This window comes from Bufo gargarizans, chromosome 6 (genome assembly GCF_014858855.1).
Source record: "Bufo gargarizans isolate SCDJY-AF-19 chromosome 6, ASM1485885v1, whole genome shotgun sequence".
NCBI classification, from domain to species: domain Eukaryota; kingdom Metazoa; phylum Chordata; class Amphibia; order Anura; family Bufonidae; genus Bufo; species Bufo gargarizans.
In genome coordinates, this window is record NC_058085.1 from 181,956,733 (window position 1) to 181,971,675 (window position 14,943).

The 14,943-nt window shown below is 46.8% G+C and overlaps 1 protein-coding gene across 5 annotated transcripts in view; it reads right to left on the bottom strand.

Annotated features, from left to right (window-relative positions):
- KALRN (kalirin RhoGEF kinase) overlaps positions 1 to 14,943 on the bottom strand; it is a 162,374-nt gene that overhangs the window by 122,471 nt on the left and 24,960 nt on the right. For all 5 annotated transcript variants that reach the window (XM_044296507.1, XM_044296509.1, XM_044296508.1 and 2 more), the window contains exons 7-9: positions 14,520 to 14,750; positions 12,389 to 12,511; positions 1,185 to 1,376 (exon numbers count right to left, since the gene is read on the bottom strand). In XM_044296507.1, the coding sequence (XP_044152442.1) occupies positions 1,185 to 1,376; positions 12,389 to 12,511; positions 14,520 to 14,750 (546 nt within the window). The remainder of the gene's footprint in view (positions 1 to 1,184; positions 1,377 to 12,388; positions 12,512 to 14,519; positions 14,751 to 14,943) is intronic.

Genomic DNA, 14,943 nt, shown 5'->3' on the forward strand with positions numbered 1-14,943 from the left:
TCCCCGCTCCCCAGGGTGCTCCTGTTCCCCGCTCCCCAGGGTGCTCCTGTTCCCCGCTCCCCAGGGTGCTCCTGTTCCCCGCTCCCCAGGGTGCTCCTGTTCCCCGCTCCCCAGGGTGCTCCTGTTCCCCGCTCCCCAGGGTGCTCCTGTTCCCCAGGGTGCTCCTGTTCCCCGCTCCCCAGGGTGCTCCTGTTCCCCGCTCCCCAGGGTGCTCCTGTTCCCCGCTCCCCAGGGTGCTATACACAGACAGCTCTCTTTAGGAGCCGGTCACACGTATCTGTCCTCTGGCTACAGCTGTGGATTATTTTACCCCCTGTCCCAGTTTTCAGGTTTTCTGTATTTGACTGTGTTCAGGTTTTGTGACCTTGTAACGTCCTCCGTCCTCTTGTGTCATCAAAACCTCATTAAAGTGCAAAAAAGACAATGTCCTAATTAAGAAGCTTTAATTCCGTCTGCAGACAATCATCTCCCAGGATCCGGGCGGCAAAATTAGGAAAATAACTGGAACATCCAGTGAGAAAGACACAGATATTAATATCTGACACAGATCTACACCACGAGCAGGAGGAGCTGTGGCCCTATAACAGACTGCGTGGCCCCTGGGAACTGATCAGCCCCCTGCACCATCACATGGAGATGGCGGAGCTGTGGCCCTATAACATAGACTGCGTGGCCCCTATAACTGATCAGCCCCCTGCACCATCACATGGAGATGGCGGAGCTGTGGCCCTATAACATAGACTGCGTGGCCCCTATAACTGATCAGCTCCTTGCATCATTACATGGAGTGGGAGGAGCTGTGGCCCTGAAATATATATGGTGTGGCCCCTGGGAACTGATCGGCTCCCTGCACCATCAGATGGAGATGGCGGAGCTGTGGCCCTATAACATAGACTGTGTGGCCCCTGCAGCTGACTGCCTCGGGTCATTACATGTAGATGGAGGAGCTGTGGCCCTGAAATATATTTGGGGTGGCCCCTGGGAACCATCACATGGAGATGGCGGAGCTGTGGCCCTATAACATAGACTGAGTGGCCCCTGGGAACTGATCGGCTCCCTGCCCAGCTTCTCTGGAGATAACTTTATAATCTACGTGTGAACCTGAGATTACAATGAATGAGACGATTCGTGTCCTGGGAGATTCCCCAGGAGACGCGATGCTCTGCGGTGAGGCCGGCTCTTACCTCCTTCGTGTGGCTGTGGAAGGACACCGACATGTCCAGCAGCAGCTTCCTCTGTTCCACCCTCCGGACAAAGTCCTGGATCCGCACCTCCAGATGCCGGGCCGCCTTGTAGATCTCCTCCGGGTCACATTCGCCGGTCTGAGCGAGCTGCTCCGCCGCCTCCAGTAACTTGTCGGCGTTGGTGTACGTGTTCTGCCAAGAGAAGAAGAGCGAAGGCCTTCATCATTAAACGCTAATGATATTATGGCCGCCAGGTGGCGCTGTTCTACTGGGAGGCGAGGGAGACGCAGTCTGTGCCCCCTGAGGAGCGTTCTGCCGCGTCTTCTCGGATCACACGTGGATGGAAAAGCGGAATAAACGCGACACCAGAGCGGAATAATGTGTGTACAGGGCGTTGCATGTTTTCCTGCAATTTTCTGGGAATTAGGGGAGGAGCCTATGTAGACAGCAGCGCAACGGGCGCAAGAGATGAATGGGGCGCAGCGATCGGACTCGTGTTTCACGGGGCCAATAAGGAGTCACCTGAAGCTGCACCCGCAATGCAGTATAGCGCCCCACAGGTCTGCACTACTGAACGATGTCACCCAGCTTTATATAGATGATACATAAGAGAACCCACAGGTCTGCACTACTGAACTATGTCACCCAGCTTTATATAGATGATGTATATGAGACCCCACAGGTCTGCACTACTGAACTATGTCATCCAGCTTTATATAGATGATACATAAGAGCCCCCACAGGTCTGCACTACTGAACTATGTCACCAGCTTTATATAGATGATACATAAGAGCCCCCACAGGTCTGCACTACTGAACTATGTCACCAGCTTTATATAGATGATACATAAGAGCCCCCACAGGTCTGCACTACTGAACTATGTCATCCAGCTTTATATAGATGATACATAAGAGAACCCACAGGTCTGAACTACTGAACTATGTCACCCAGCTTTATATAGATGATGTATATGAGACCCCACAGGTCTGCACTACTGAACTATGTCACCCAGCTTTATATAGATGATGTATATGAGACCCCACAGGTCTGCACTACTGAACTATGTCACCCAGCTTTATATAGATGATACATAAGAGCCCCCACAGGTCTGCACTACTGAACTATGTCACCAGCTTTATATAGATGATACATAAGAGCCCCCACAGGTCTGCACTACTGAACTATGTCACCAGCTTTATATAGATGATACATAAGAGCCCCCACAGGTCTGCACTACTGAACTATGTCATCCAGCTTTATATAGATGATACATAAGAGAACCCACAGGTCTGAACTACTGAACTATGTCACCCAGCTTTATATAGATGATGTATATGAGACCCCACAGGTCTGCACTACTGAACTATGTCACCCAGCTTTATATAGATGATGTATATGAGACCCCACAGGTCTGCACTACTGAACTATGTCACCAGCTTTATATAGATGATACATAAGAGAACCCACAGGTCTGCACTACTGAACTATGTCACCCAGCTTTATATAGATGATACATAAGAGAACCCACAGGTCTGCACTACTGAACTATGTCACCCAGCTTTATATAGATGATACATAAGAGAACCCACAGGTCTGCACTACTGAACTATGTCACCCAGCTTTATATAGATGATGTATATGAGACCCCACAGGTCTGCACTACTGAACTATGTCACCCAGCTTTATATAGATGATATATAAGAGACCCCACAGGTCTGCACTACTGAACTATGTCATCCAGCTTTATATAGAGGATATATATGAGACCCCACAGGTCTGCACTACTGAACTATGTCACCCAGCTTTATATAGATGATATATAAGAGCCTCCACAGGTCTGCACTACTGAACTATGTCACCAGCTTTATATAGATGTTACATAAGAGCCCCACAGGTCTGCACTACTGAACTATGTCATCCAGCTCTATATAGATGATACATAAGAGACCCCACAGGTCTGCACTACTGAACGGTCACCCAGCTTTATATAGATGATGTATATGAGACCCCACAGGTCTGCACTACTGAACTATGTCACCCAGCTTTATATAGATGATACATAAGAGAACCCACAGGTCTGCACTACTGAACTATGTCATCCAGCTTTATATAGATGATGTATATGAGACCCCACAGGTCTGCACTACTGAACTATGTCACCCAGCTTTATATAGATGATGTATATGAGACCCCACAGGTCTGCACTACTGAACTATGTCACCCAGCTTTATATAGATGATACATAAGAGAACCCACAGGTCTGCACTACTGAACTATGTCATCCAGCTTTATATAGATGATGTATATGAGACCCCACAGGTCTGCACTACTGAACTATGTCACCCAGCTTTATATAGATGATACATAAGAGAACCCACAGGTCTGCACTACTGAACTATGTCACCCAGCTTTATATAGATGATGTATATGAGACCCCACAGGTCTGCACTACTGAACTGTCATCCAGCTTTATATAGATGATACATAAGAGACCCCACAGGTCTGCACTACTGAACTATGTCATCCAGCTTTATATAGATGATATATAAGAGACCCCACAGGTCTGCACTACTGAACTATGTCATCCAGCTTTATATAGAGGATATATATGAGACCCCACAGGTCTGCACTACTGAACTATGTCACCCAGCTTTATATAGATGATGTATATGAGACCCCACAGGTCTGCACTACTGAACTATGTCACCCAGCTTTATATAGATGATACATAAGAGAACCCACAGGTCTGCACTACTGAACTATGTCACCCAGCTTTATATAGATGATACATAAGAGAACCCACAGGTCTGCACTACTGAACAATGTCACCCAGCTTTATATAGATGATGTATATGAGACCCCACAGGTCTGCACTACTGAACTATGTCACCCAGCTTTATATAGATGATACATAAGAGAACCCACAGGTCTGCACTACTGAACTATGTCATCCAGCTTTATATAGATGATACATAAGAGAACCCACAGGTCTGCACTACTGAACTATGTCACCCAGCTTTATATAGATGATACATAAGAGAACCCACAGGTCTGCACTACTGAACTATGTCACCCAGCTTTATATAGATGATACATAAGAGAACCCACAGGTCTGCACTACTGAACTATGTCATCCAGCTTTATATAGATGATACATAAGAGAACCCACAGGTCTGCACTACTGAACTATGTCACCCAGCTTTAAATAGATGATACATAAGAGAACCCACAGGTCTGCACTACTGAACTATGTCATCCAGCTTTATATAGATGATACATAAGAGAACCCACAGGTCTGCACTACTGAACTATGTCATCCAGCTTTATATAGATGATGTATATGAGACCCCCACAGGTCTGCACTACTGAACTATGTCACCCAGCTTTATATAGATGATACATAAGAGAACCCACAGGTCTGCACTACTGAACTATGTCATCCAGCTTTATATAGATGATGTATATGAGACCCCACAGGTCTGCACTACTGAACTATGTCACCCAGCTTTATATAGATGATACATAAGAGAACCCACAGGTCTGCACTACTGAACTATGTCATCCAGCTTTATATAGATGATACATAAGAGAACCCACAGGTCTGCACTACTGAACTATGTCATCCAGCTTTATATAGATGATACATAAGAGAACCCACAGGTCTGCACTACTGAACTATGTCACCCAGCTTTAAATAGATGATACATAAGAGAACCCACAGGTCTGCACTACTGAACTATGTCATCCAGCTTTATATAGATGATACATAAGAGAACCCACAGGTCTGCACTACTGAACTATGTCATCCAGCTTTATATAGATGATACATATAAGACCCCCACAGGTCTGCACTACTGAACTATGTCATCCAGCTTTATATAGATGATACATATGAGACCCCACAGGTCTGCACTACTGAACTATGTCATCCAGCTTTATATAGATGATGTATATGAGACCCCACAGGTCTGCACTACTGAACTATGTCACCCAGCTTTATATAGATGATACATAAGAGAACCCACAGGTCTGCACTACTGAACTATGTCACCCAGCTTTATATAGATGATACATAAGAGAACCCACAGGTCTGCACTACTGAACTGTCATCCAGCTTTATATAGATGATACATAAGAGACCCCACAGGTCTGCCCTACTGAACTATGTCATCCAGCTTTATATAGATGATATATAAGAGACCCCACAGGTCTGCACTACTGAACTATGTCATCCAGCTTTATATAGAGGATATATATGAGACCCCACAGGTCTGCACTACTGAACTATGTCACCCAGCTTTATATAGATGATACATAAGAGCCTCCACAGGTCTGCACTACTGAACTATGTCACCAGCTTTATATAGCTGATACATAAGAGACCCCACAGGTCTGCACTACTGAACTATGTCACCCAGCTTTATATAGATGATACATAAGAGACCCCACAGGTCTGCACTACAGAACTATGTCATCAGCTTTATATAGATGATACATAAGAGACCCCACAGGTCTGCACTACTGAACTATGCCATCCAGCTTTATATAGAGGATATATATGAGACCCCACAGGTCTGCACTACTGAACTATGTCACCCAGCTTTATATAGATGATAAATAAGAGACCCCACAGGTCTGCACTACTGAACTGTCATCAGCTTTATATAGATTATACATAAGAGCCCCCACAGGTCTGCACTACTGAACTATGTCACCAGCTTTATGTAGATGATACATAAGAGCCCCCACAGGTCTGCACTACTGAACTATGTCACCAGCTTTATATAGATGATACATAAGAGACCCCACAGGTCTGCACTACTGAACTATGTCACCCAGCTTTATATAGATGATACATAAGAGACCCCACAGGTCTGCACTACTGAACTGTCATCCAGCTCTATATAGATGATACATAAGAGACCCCACAGGTCTGCACTACTGAACTGTCATCCAGCTCTATATAGATGATACACATGAGACCCCACAGGTCTGCACTACTGAACTATGTCACCAGCTTTATATAGATGATACATAAGAGACCCCACAGGTCTGCACTACTGAACTATGTCACCAGCTTTATATAGATGATACATAAGAGACCCCACAGGTCTGCACTACTGAACTATGTCATCAGCTTTATATAGATGATACATAAGAGACCCCACAGGTCTGCACTACTGAACTATGTCATCCAGCTTTATATAGATGATACATAAGAGACCCCACAGGTCTGCACTACTGAACTATGTCACTAGCTTTATATAGATGATACATAAGAGACCCCACAGGTCTGCACTACTGAACTATGTCACCCAGCTTTATATAGATGATACATAAGAGACCCCACAGGTCTGCACTACTGAACTATGTCACCCAGCTTTATATAGATGATACATAAGAGACCCCACAGGTCTGCACTACTGAACTATGTCACCAGCTTTATATAGATGATACACAGGAGACCCCACAGGTCTGCACTACTGAACTATGTCATCAGCTTTATATAGATGATACATAAGAGACCCCACAGGTCTGCACTACTGAACTATGTCATCCAGCTTTATATAGATGATAAATAAGAGACCCCACAGGTCTGCACTACTGAACTGTCATCCAGCTTTATATAGATGATACACATGAGACCCCACAGGTCTGCACTACTGAACTATGTCATCCAGCTTTATATAGATGATACATATAAGACCCCCACAGGTCTGCACTACTGAACTATGTCATCCAGCTTTATATAGATGATACATAAGAGACCCCACAGGTCTGCACTACTGAACTATGTCACCCAGCTTTATATAGATGATGTATATGAGACCCCACAGGTCTGCACTACTGAACTATGCCATCCAGCTTATATGATACATACGAGACTCCACAGGTCTGCACTACTGAACTATATCACCCAGCTTTATATAGATGATACATAAGAGACTCCACAGGTCTGCACTACTGAACTATGTCATCCAGCTTTCTATATATGATTCATAAGAGGCTCCACAGGTCTGCACTACTGAACTGTCATCCAGCTCTATATAGATGATACATAAGAGACCCCACAGGTCTGCACTACTGAACTGTCATCCAGCTCTATATAGATGATACACATGAGACCCCACAGGTCTGCACTACTGAACTATGTCACCAGCTTTATATAGATGATACATAAGAGACCCCACAGGTCTGCACTACTGAACTATGTCACCAGCTTTATATAGATGATACATAAGAGACCCCACAGGTCTGCACTACTGAACTATGTCATCAGCTTTATATAGATGATACATAAGAGACCCCACAGGTCTGCACTACTGAACTATGTCATCCAGCTTTATATAGATGATACATAAGAGACCCCACAGGTCTGCACTACTGAACTATGTCACTAGCTTTATATAGATGATACATAAGAGACCCCACAGGTCTGCACTACTGAACTATGTCACCCAGCTTTATATAGATGATACATAAGAGACCCCACAGGTCTGCACTACTGAACTATGTCACCCAGCTTTATATAGATGATACATAAGAGACCCCACAGGTCTGCACTACTGAACTATGTCACCAGCTTTATATAGATGATACACAGGAGACCCCACAGGTCTGCACTACTGAACTATGTCATCAGCTTTATATAGATGATACATAAGAGACCCCACAGGTCTGCACTACTGAACTATGTCATCCAGCTTTATATAGATGATAAATAAGAGACCCCACAGGTCTGCACTACTGAACTGTCATCCAGCTTTATATAGATGATACACATGAGACCCCACAGGTCTGCACTACTGAACTATGTCATCCAGCTTTATATAGATGATACATATAAGACCCCCACAGGTCTGCACTACTGAACTATGTCATCCAGCTTTATATAGATGATACATAAGAGACCCCACAGGTCTGCACTACTGAACTATGTCACCCAGCTTTATATAGATGATGTATATGAGACCCCACAGGTCTGCACTACTGAACTATGCCATCCAGCTTATATGATACATACGAGACTCCACAGGTCTGCACTACTGAACTATATCACCCAGCTTTATATAGATGATACATAAGAGACTCCACAGGTCTGCACTACTGAACTATGTCATCCAGCTTTCTATATATGATTCATAAGAGGCTCCACAGGTCTGCACTACTGAACTGTCATCCAGCTTTATATAGATGATACATAAGAGACCCCACAGGTCTGCACTACTGAACTATGCCATCCAGCTTTATATAGATGATACATAAGAGACCCCCACAGGTCTGCACTACTGAACTATGTCATCCAGCTTTATATAGATGATACATAAGAGACCCCCACAGGTCTGCACTACTGAACTATGTCATCCAGCTTTATATAGATGATACATAAGAGACTCCACAGGTCTGCACTACTGAACTATGTCATCCAGCTTTATATAGATGATACATAAGAGACCCCACAGGTCTGCACTACTGAACTGTCATCCAGCTTTATATAGATGATACATATGAGACCCCACAGGTCTGCACTACTGAACTATGCCATCCAGCTTATATGATACATACGAGACTCCACAGGTCTGCACTACTGAACTATATCACCCAGCTTTATATAGATGATACATAAGAGACTCCACAGGTCTGCACTACTGAACTATGTCATCCAGCTTTCTATATATGATTCATAAGAGGCTACACAGGTCTGCACTACTGAACTGTCATCCAGCTTTATATAGATGATACATAAGAGACCCCCACAGGTCTGCACTACTGAACTAGGTCACCCAGCTTTTCTTTGATCCTGAACGGAATGCAAATCTTCTCTGTTACATGAAGAAAATATGACAAATAACCAAGAAACAAAGGAATAAGAAAAGCCTGGAAATAACCTCATGCAATGACTGATACAGAATAACCCAGCGACAAGCCGCTGATACACTGTAACAACACAATGCTGTGAAGATGGGAGGACTAGCTGCCGCCATACAGCAATCACACGCCCCAGCGACGGGCAACCCTTCCGTGACTGGGCCGCGTTCTGTCACCAGCCTCAGGTACGGCCAGAACCACAACTACTAAACACCTAAAATCAGGTCCTGATGGCACGCGGAGGCGGCGACGCCGGTGGGCACGTGGCACCCAGTTACTAGGAACAGTTGCTATGGTTACTGCATCCACCCACGATTCACTGCTTCTACGTGTAAATCACAGCATCATCATCATCTCATCATGTCCGCACAGTGCAGAGTTAATACAACCGTGGATAATGGCGGCTAACACCGCATCTACGCCATTCACACCTGAAGACCACTCAGTATCCCACACATTACACACAACCCACTGCAATGGAAATACAGCAAAAGACGGCATAAAGTAGACCGCCTGTTCATCATTTCTGCTTGCTGCAAGTGAATAGAAGCGCTGATCCAGAGCCTGAGAACCTAGTAACCACAGCTGAGGGTTTGCTACAAGCAAAACTCCCGTCTGATACCAAATAAACCGGAAAAATACAGAGATGGAGCTGGGCGCCAATAAGAACGAGAAGGCAGCTGCAATTCCAGTGAAGGGTTAATCCTATTTCTTTCTCATTTCGTGTTTGTTGCTCTGCAGGATGATGAATTCGCCGCCCACCGCACATCAGTAACGCTGTTTTTCCACACTCCATGATCCCAGGAATTATAGTTAATGCAGCCATTCAAAAATGACAGAACAGAATCAAAAATACCAGCAAATCCCTCACAGCAGCGACTACAGCCCCCCGACAGCGCAATGTGGGGAGCTGTACAGTACAGCGTGATACAATGTGACTGGGGAGCTGTACATTACACAGTGATACAATGTGACAAAGGAGCTGTACATTACAGCGCGATACAATGTGACGGTGGAGCTGTACAGTACAGCGTGATACAATGTGACAGGGAGCTGTACAGTACAGCGTGATACAATGTGACGGAGGAGCTGTACATTACAGCGCGATACAATGTGATGGTGGAGCTGTACAGTACACAGTGATACAATGTGACTGGGGAGCTGTACATTACACAGTGATACAATGTGACTGGGGAGCTGTACATTACACAGTGATACAATGTGACTGGGGAGCTGTACATTACAGCGTGATACAATGTGACGGGGGAGCTGTACAGTACACAGTGATACAATGTGACGGTGGAGCTGTACAGTACAGCGCGATACAATGTGACGGAGGAGCTGTACAGTACAGCCTGATACAATGTGACGGTGGAGCTGTACAGTACAGCCTGATACAATGTGACGGTGGAGCTGTACAGTACAGCCTGATACAATGTGACGGTGGAGCTGTACAGTACAGTGTGATACAATGTGACGGAGGAGCTGTACAGTACAGCCTGATACAATGTGACGGTGGAGCTGTACAGTACAGCCTGATACAATGTGACGGTGGAGCTGTACAGTACAGTGTGATACAATGTGACGGAGGAGCTGTACAGTACAGCGTGATACAATGTGACGGGGGAGCTGTACAGTACACAGTGATACAATGTGACGGGGGAGCTGTACAGTACACAGTGATACAATGTGACGGTGGAGCTGTACAGTACAGCGTGATACAATGTGACGGAGGAGCTGTACAGTACAGCGTGATACAATGTGACGGAGGAGCTGTACAGTACAGCGTGATACAATGTGACGGAGGAGCTGTACAGTACACAGTGATACAATGTGACGGTGGAGCTGTACAGTACAGTGTGATACAATGTGACGGAGGAGCTGTACAGTACAGCGTGATACAATGTGACGGAGGAGCTGTACAGTACAGCGTGATACAATGTGACGGGGGAGCTGTACATTACAGCGTGATACAATGTGACGGGGGAGCTGTACAGTATAGTGTGATACAATGTGACGGGGGAGCTGTACATTACAGCGTGATACAATGTGACTGGGAGCTGTACATTACAGCAGGATACAATGTGACGAGGGAGCTGTACAGTACACAGGGATACAATGTGAAGGAGGAGCTGTACAGTACAGTGTGATACAATGTGACGGAGGAGCTGTACAGTACAGCGTGATACAATGTGACGGGGGAGCTGTACATTACAGCGTGATACAATGTGACGGGGGAGCTGTACAGTACAGCGTGATACAATGTGACGGAGGAGCTGTACATTACAGCGTGATACAATGTGACTGGGAGCTGTACAGTACAGCGTGATACAATGTGACGGGGGAGCTGTACAGTACACAGTGATACAATGTGACGGGGGAGCTGTACAGTACACAGTGATACAATGTGAAGGAGGAGCTGTACAGTACAGCGTGATACAATGTGACAGGGAGCTGTACATTACAGCGTGATACAATGTGACGGGGGAGCTGTACAGTACAGTGTGATACAATGTGACGGGGGAGCAGTACATTACACAGTGATACAATGTGACAGGGGAGCAGTACATTACACAGTGATACAATGTGACGGGGGAGCTGTACAGTACAGTGTGATACAATGTGACGGGGGAGCAGTACATTACACAGTGATACAATGTGACGGGGGAGCTGTACAGTACAGTGTGATACAATGTGACGGGGGAGCTGTACAGTACAGCGTGATACAATGTGACGGAGGAGCTGTACATTACAGCGTGATACAATGTGACTGGGAGCTGTACAGTACAGCGTGATACAATGTGACGGAGGAGCTGTACAGTACAGCGTGATACAATGTGACGGAGGAGCTGTACAGTACAGCGTGATACAATGTGACGGAGGAGCTGTACAGTACACAGTGATACAATGTGACGGGGGAGCTGTACAGTACACAGTGATACAATGTGACGGTGGAGCTGTACAGTACAGTGTGATACAATGTGACGAAGGAGCTGTACAGTACAGCGTGATACAATGTGACGGAGGAGCTGTACAGTACAGCGTGATACAATGTGACGGGGGAGCTGTACATTACAGCGTGATACAATGTGACGGGGGAGCTGTACAGTACAGCGTGATACAATGTGACGGGGGAGCTGTACAGTACAGCGTGATACAATGTGACGGGGGAGCAGTACAGTACATTATTGCAGTTGGTGGAGCAGAACTGTTCTGCGTATTCATTACAGATGGAGCAGATCCCGGTGTCTCCATTTATAGCAGATTGTCTCCATTTAGAGCAGACCTCGGTATGATTGAGGCGGGGGGGAGGCATTACAGGACATAATATTACCTGTGCAACCTCCTCGAAGTCGTCGTGCCTCTTCTGCAGCGCCCGCGCCCGGTGGAGAGATTTGCCCACTCCAGTGTGTTTACTGAGGAATGCTTCTCCGTGATTTTCGATCCAGTCCAGGACCTGCGGGGAACATGATACAGAACACAGTCAGCAGCGGCCGGATGCAGCCCCCATCCTCCACTGCTCACAGGACATGACCCCACCACCGGAGATTAGCCACTACTGTCACTTTATTCTGGGTCCTCACACAATCCCCTGTTCTGGAGGGACCTATATGTATTCATCCTGAGCCTCCTGGCTCATGAATAAAATGCTAGAACTGCAGTGAAGACTGACACACGGACAGACTACCAATAGAGGGGGAGCTGGGAAATGAATCTGCGGATTTCCTACTGTCCGGGCTCAGGGGAAAGCTGCCGGACGCCCCCACAGACCGTTTTTGGGTAGATGAGCAAGGATAAGATAGCGGCGACTCCAGACCATCGACCCCTTACTTCTGTGGCACGGCTCATTATATCACAGCGCAGATTATGGAGTCGCTTCTCCCGTTGCTGTGGAAACAGGCTGATCGCAGGCGCTGAGGTTTATGATTTGCGCCGGTTGTTGCGGCCACGGTGGTTAATGTTGTTGCATCTGTTAGGGGCAGATAGCAGGCTGGGGGCAGCACACACAATGGAGGGGCCGCCCCCCCCAGGAGCGCTATTGTCTGATCACAGCCGTCCGATTGAGGGACCATCGTGTTTTACTGCAGCCGCTGATAATGGGCCCAATGAGCCCGGGGGTCCTGATCAGGCGCCAGGTTGGTAATTAGCATAAATGGGAGGGTCCAAGTATTATAATGGGGGTGTTATGAGAAATGACAGCCGCAGACTATAATGCCCCTCCCCCATATCCTTAAAGGGACCCTGCCGATTACTGGATCTTCTTTTACTGCGCTGTTAATTGCAATCCATTGTCTCCTGTTATCGGCCAGAAGCGGAGTACAGGACAGGCGAAAGCTCATGCAGAACGCTCCCTGCCCCCATGTTACATACAACGCTGCTGCAGGAAGGATATGCTGGGACTTGTAGTTCTCCACAGCTGAACTGTGTACTGTTGCCCAGTGATCCTTCATTGTCTGGTCACTGGTCTCCATAGGAATCAACCAGTGGGGACCCAGTATATAAGCCGCCCACGCCGCCACAAACACAGGCGACATCCATCACTCCGTCCCTGGCAGGAGCGCTGCGGCCGGGCGAGGGGATCAATACTTCATGGACAAGTGACAAATGTAGGGAAAAAAACACTTATTTTTTAAAAACAACTGAAAATTCATCAAAATCAACGTCACCTTCAGCAGCGAAGTGGCGGCCGATCGACTGGCAAAACACGACGGCCATTATTTATGCTCCATCAGGATGCAAATCAAGGAAACAGCGGTCGGAAAAAGAGTCAGTGACGAGATGCGAGGGACGAGAGTGCACAGGCGAAACGCAGTGCGTGCAGCGACACATCCCGGGTCCCGCGAACGTAATTATCATCAGATATCAGCCCCTGTCCCAGTGTCACATGATTGAAACTTCCATAACCATCTAATCTACTCTGTGCGTCAAGATCTCTGCTTACTGTCAGTGAAAAGGAACATTCTTGTTAACATCTAGAGGCGGACAACCCCTACAGATTACAGCCCCTCACAGCTGAGGGTTTGTTACAGTTGCATCCAGCACAGACTCTTGACTGATACACATCATCTGCGCTGATACACTGTAACAAACCAATAGGTCCGGCTCATGTTTTCCATAAAAGCAGACAATCCCTTAGCGGCACAGATCCCGAGCAGCCGGGTCGTACCTGGAATTCACCTGGATGTTATTACAAGTTATTGCTTTTTGTCAGAGAACCTCTACAGAAGGATGAACACTTGTTTATCGGCTGAGTGTTTGCTACAGTGGGTCAGTGTGGACAATTCTATGAGAGATATACAATGTATCAGTCTGGAGTCACATGATGCATCACCGTCTGTCCACATACGCAAAATAGGATAAAGCGGAGCGGCGTGCTGGTTTACAGTCCTATTTGGTCCTCAGTGCCACCGTCCCCCCCCAGGGGCTGCTTGGCTCCTAAGCTGGACTGCTGGCTGACGCGTTACCTGTTGGACGTCCTGCTGGAAGACGCAGAGCTGGAGACGCTGGTGCAGACGCACTTTACGGTGCTGCCATATACTTTCCAACCGCCGCTGGTGATGCAGAACCTCGTGGACGACATCCAAAACCTGATGCACGGCCTTGGAGTAGTTGGCAGTGGCCGTGAGAGATTCGGAGTTCCCTGGGCTGAGCGGACGCTGCAGAACATCCAGCAAAGCCTTCCCGTCCTGGCTGACCTGAGAGCGGAGGAGGAAAGATCAGGAAGCTTGACAGTGACACCAGGGCTACAAGGGGAGACGAGTAAGAACGCAAGGAGACAATATCGTTGAAGGGGAACTCTGCCCTGGGGCCAGGGGAGAGGTCATTATACTGGGGGACGTGACCTATATATCTATATAAAGTGTCACATCTGCCGACAGCTGGGCCATA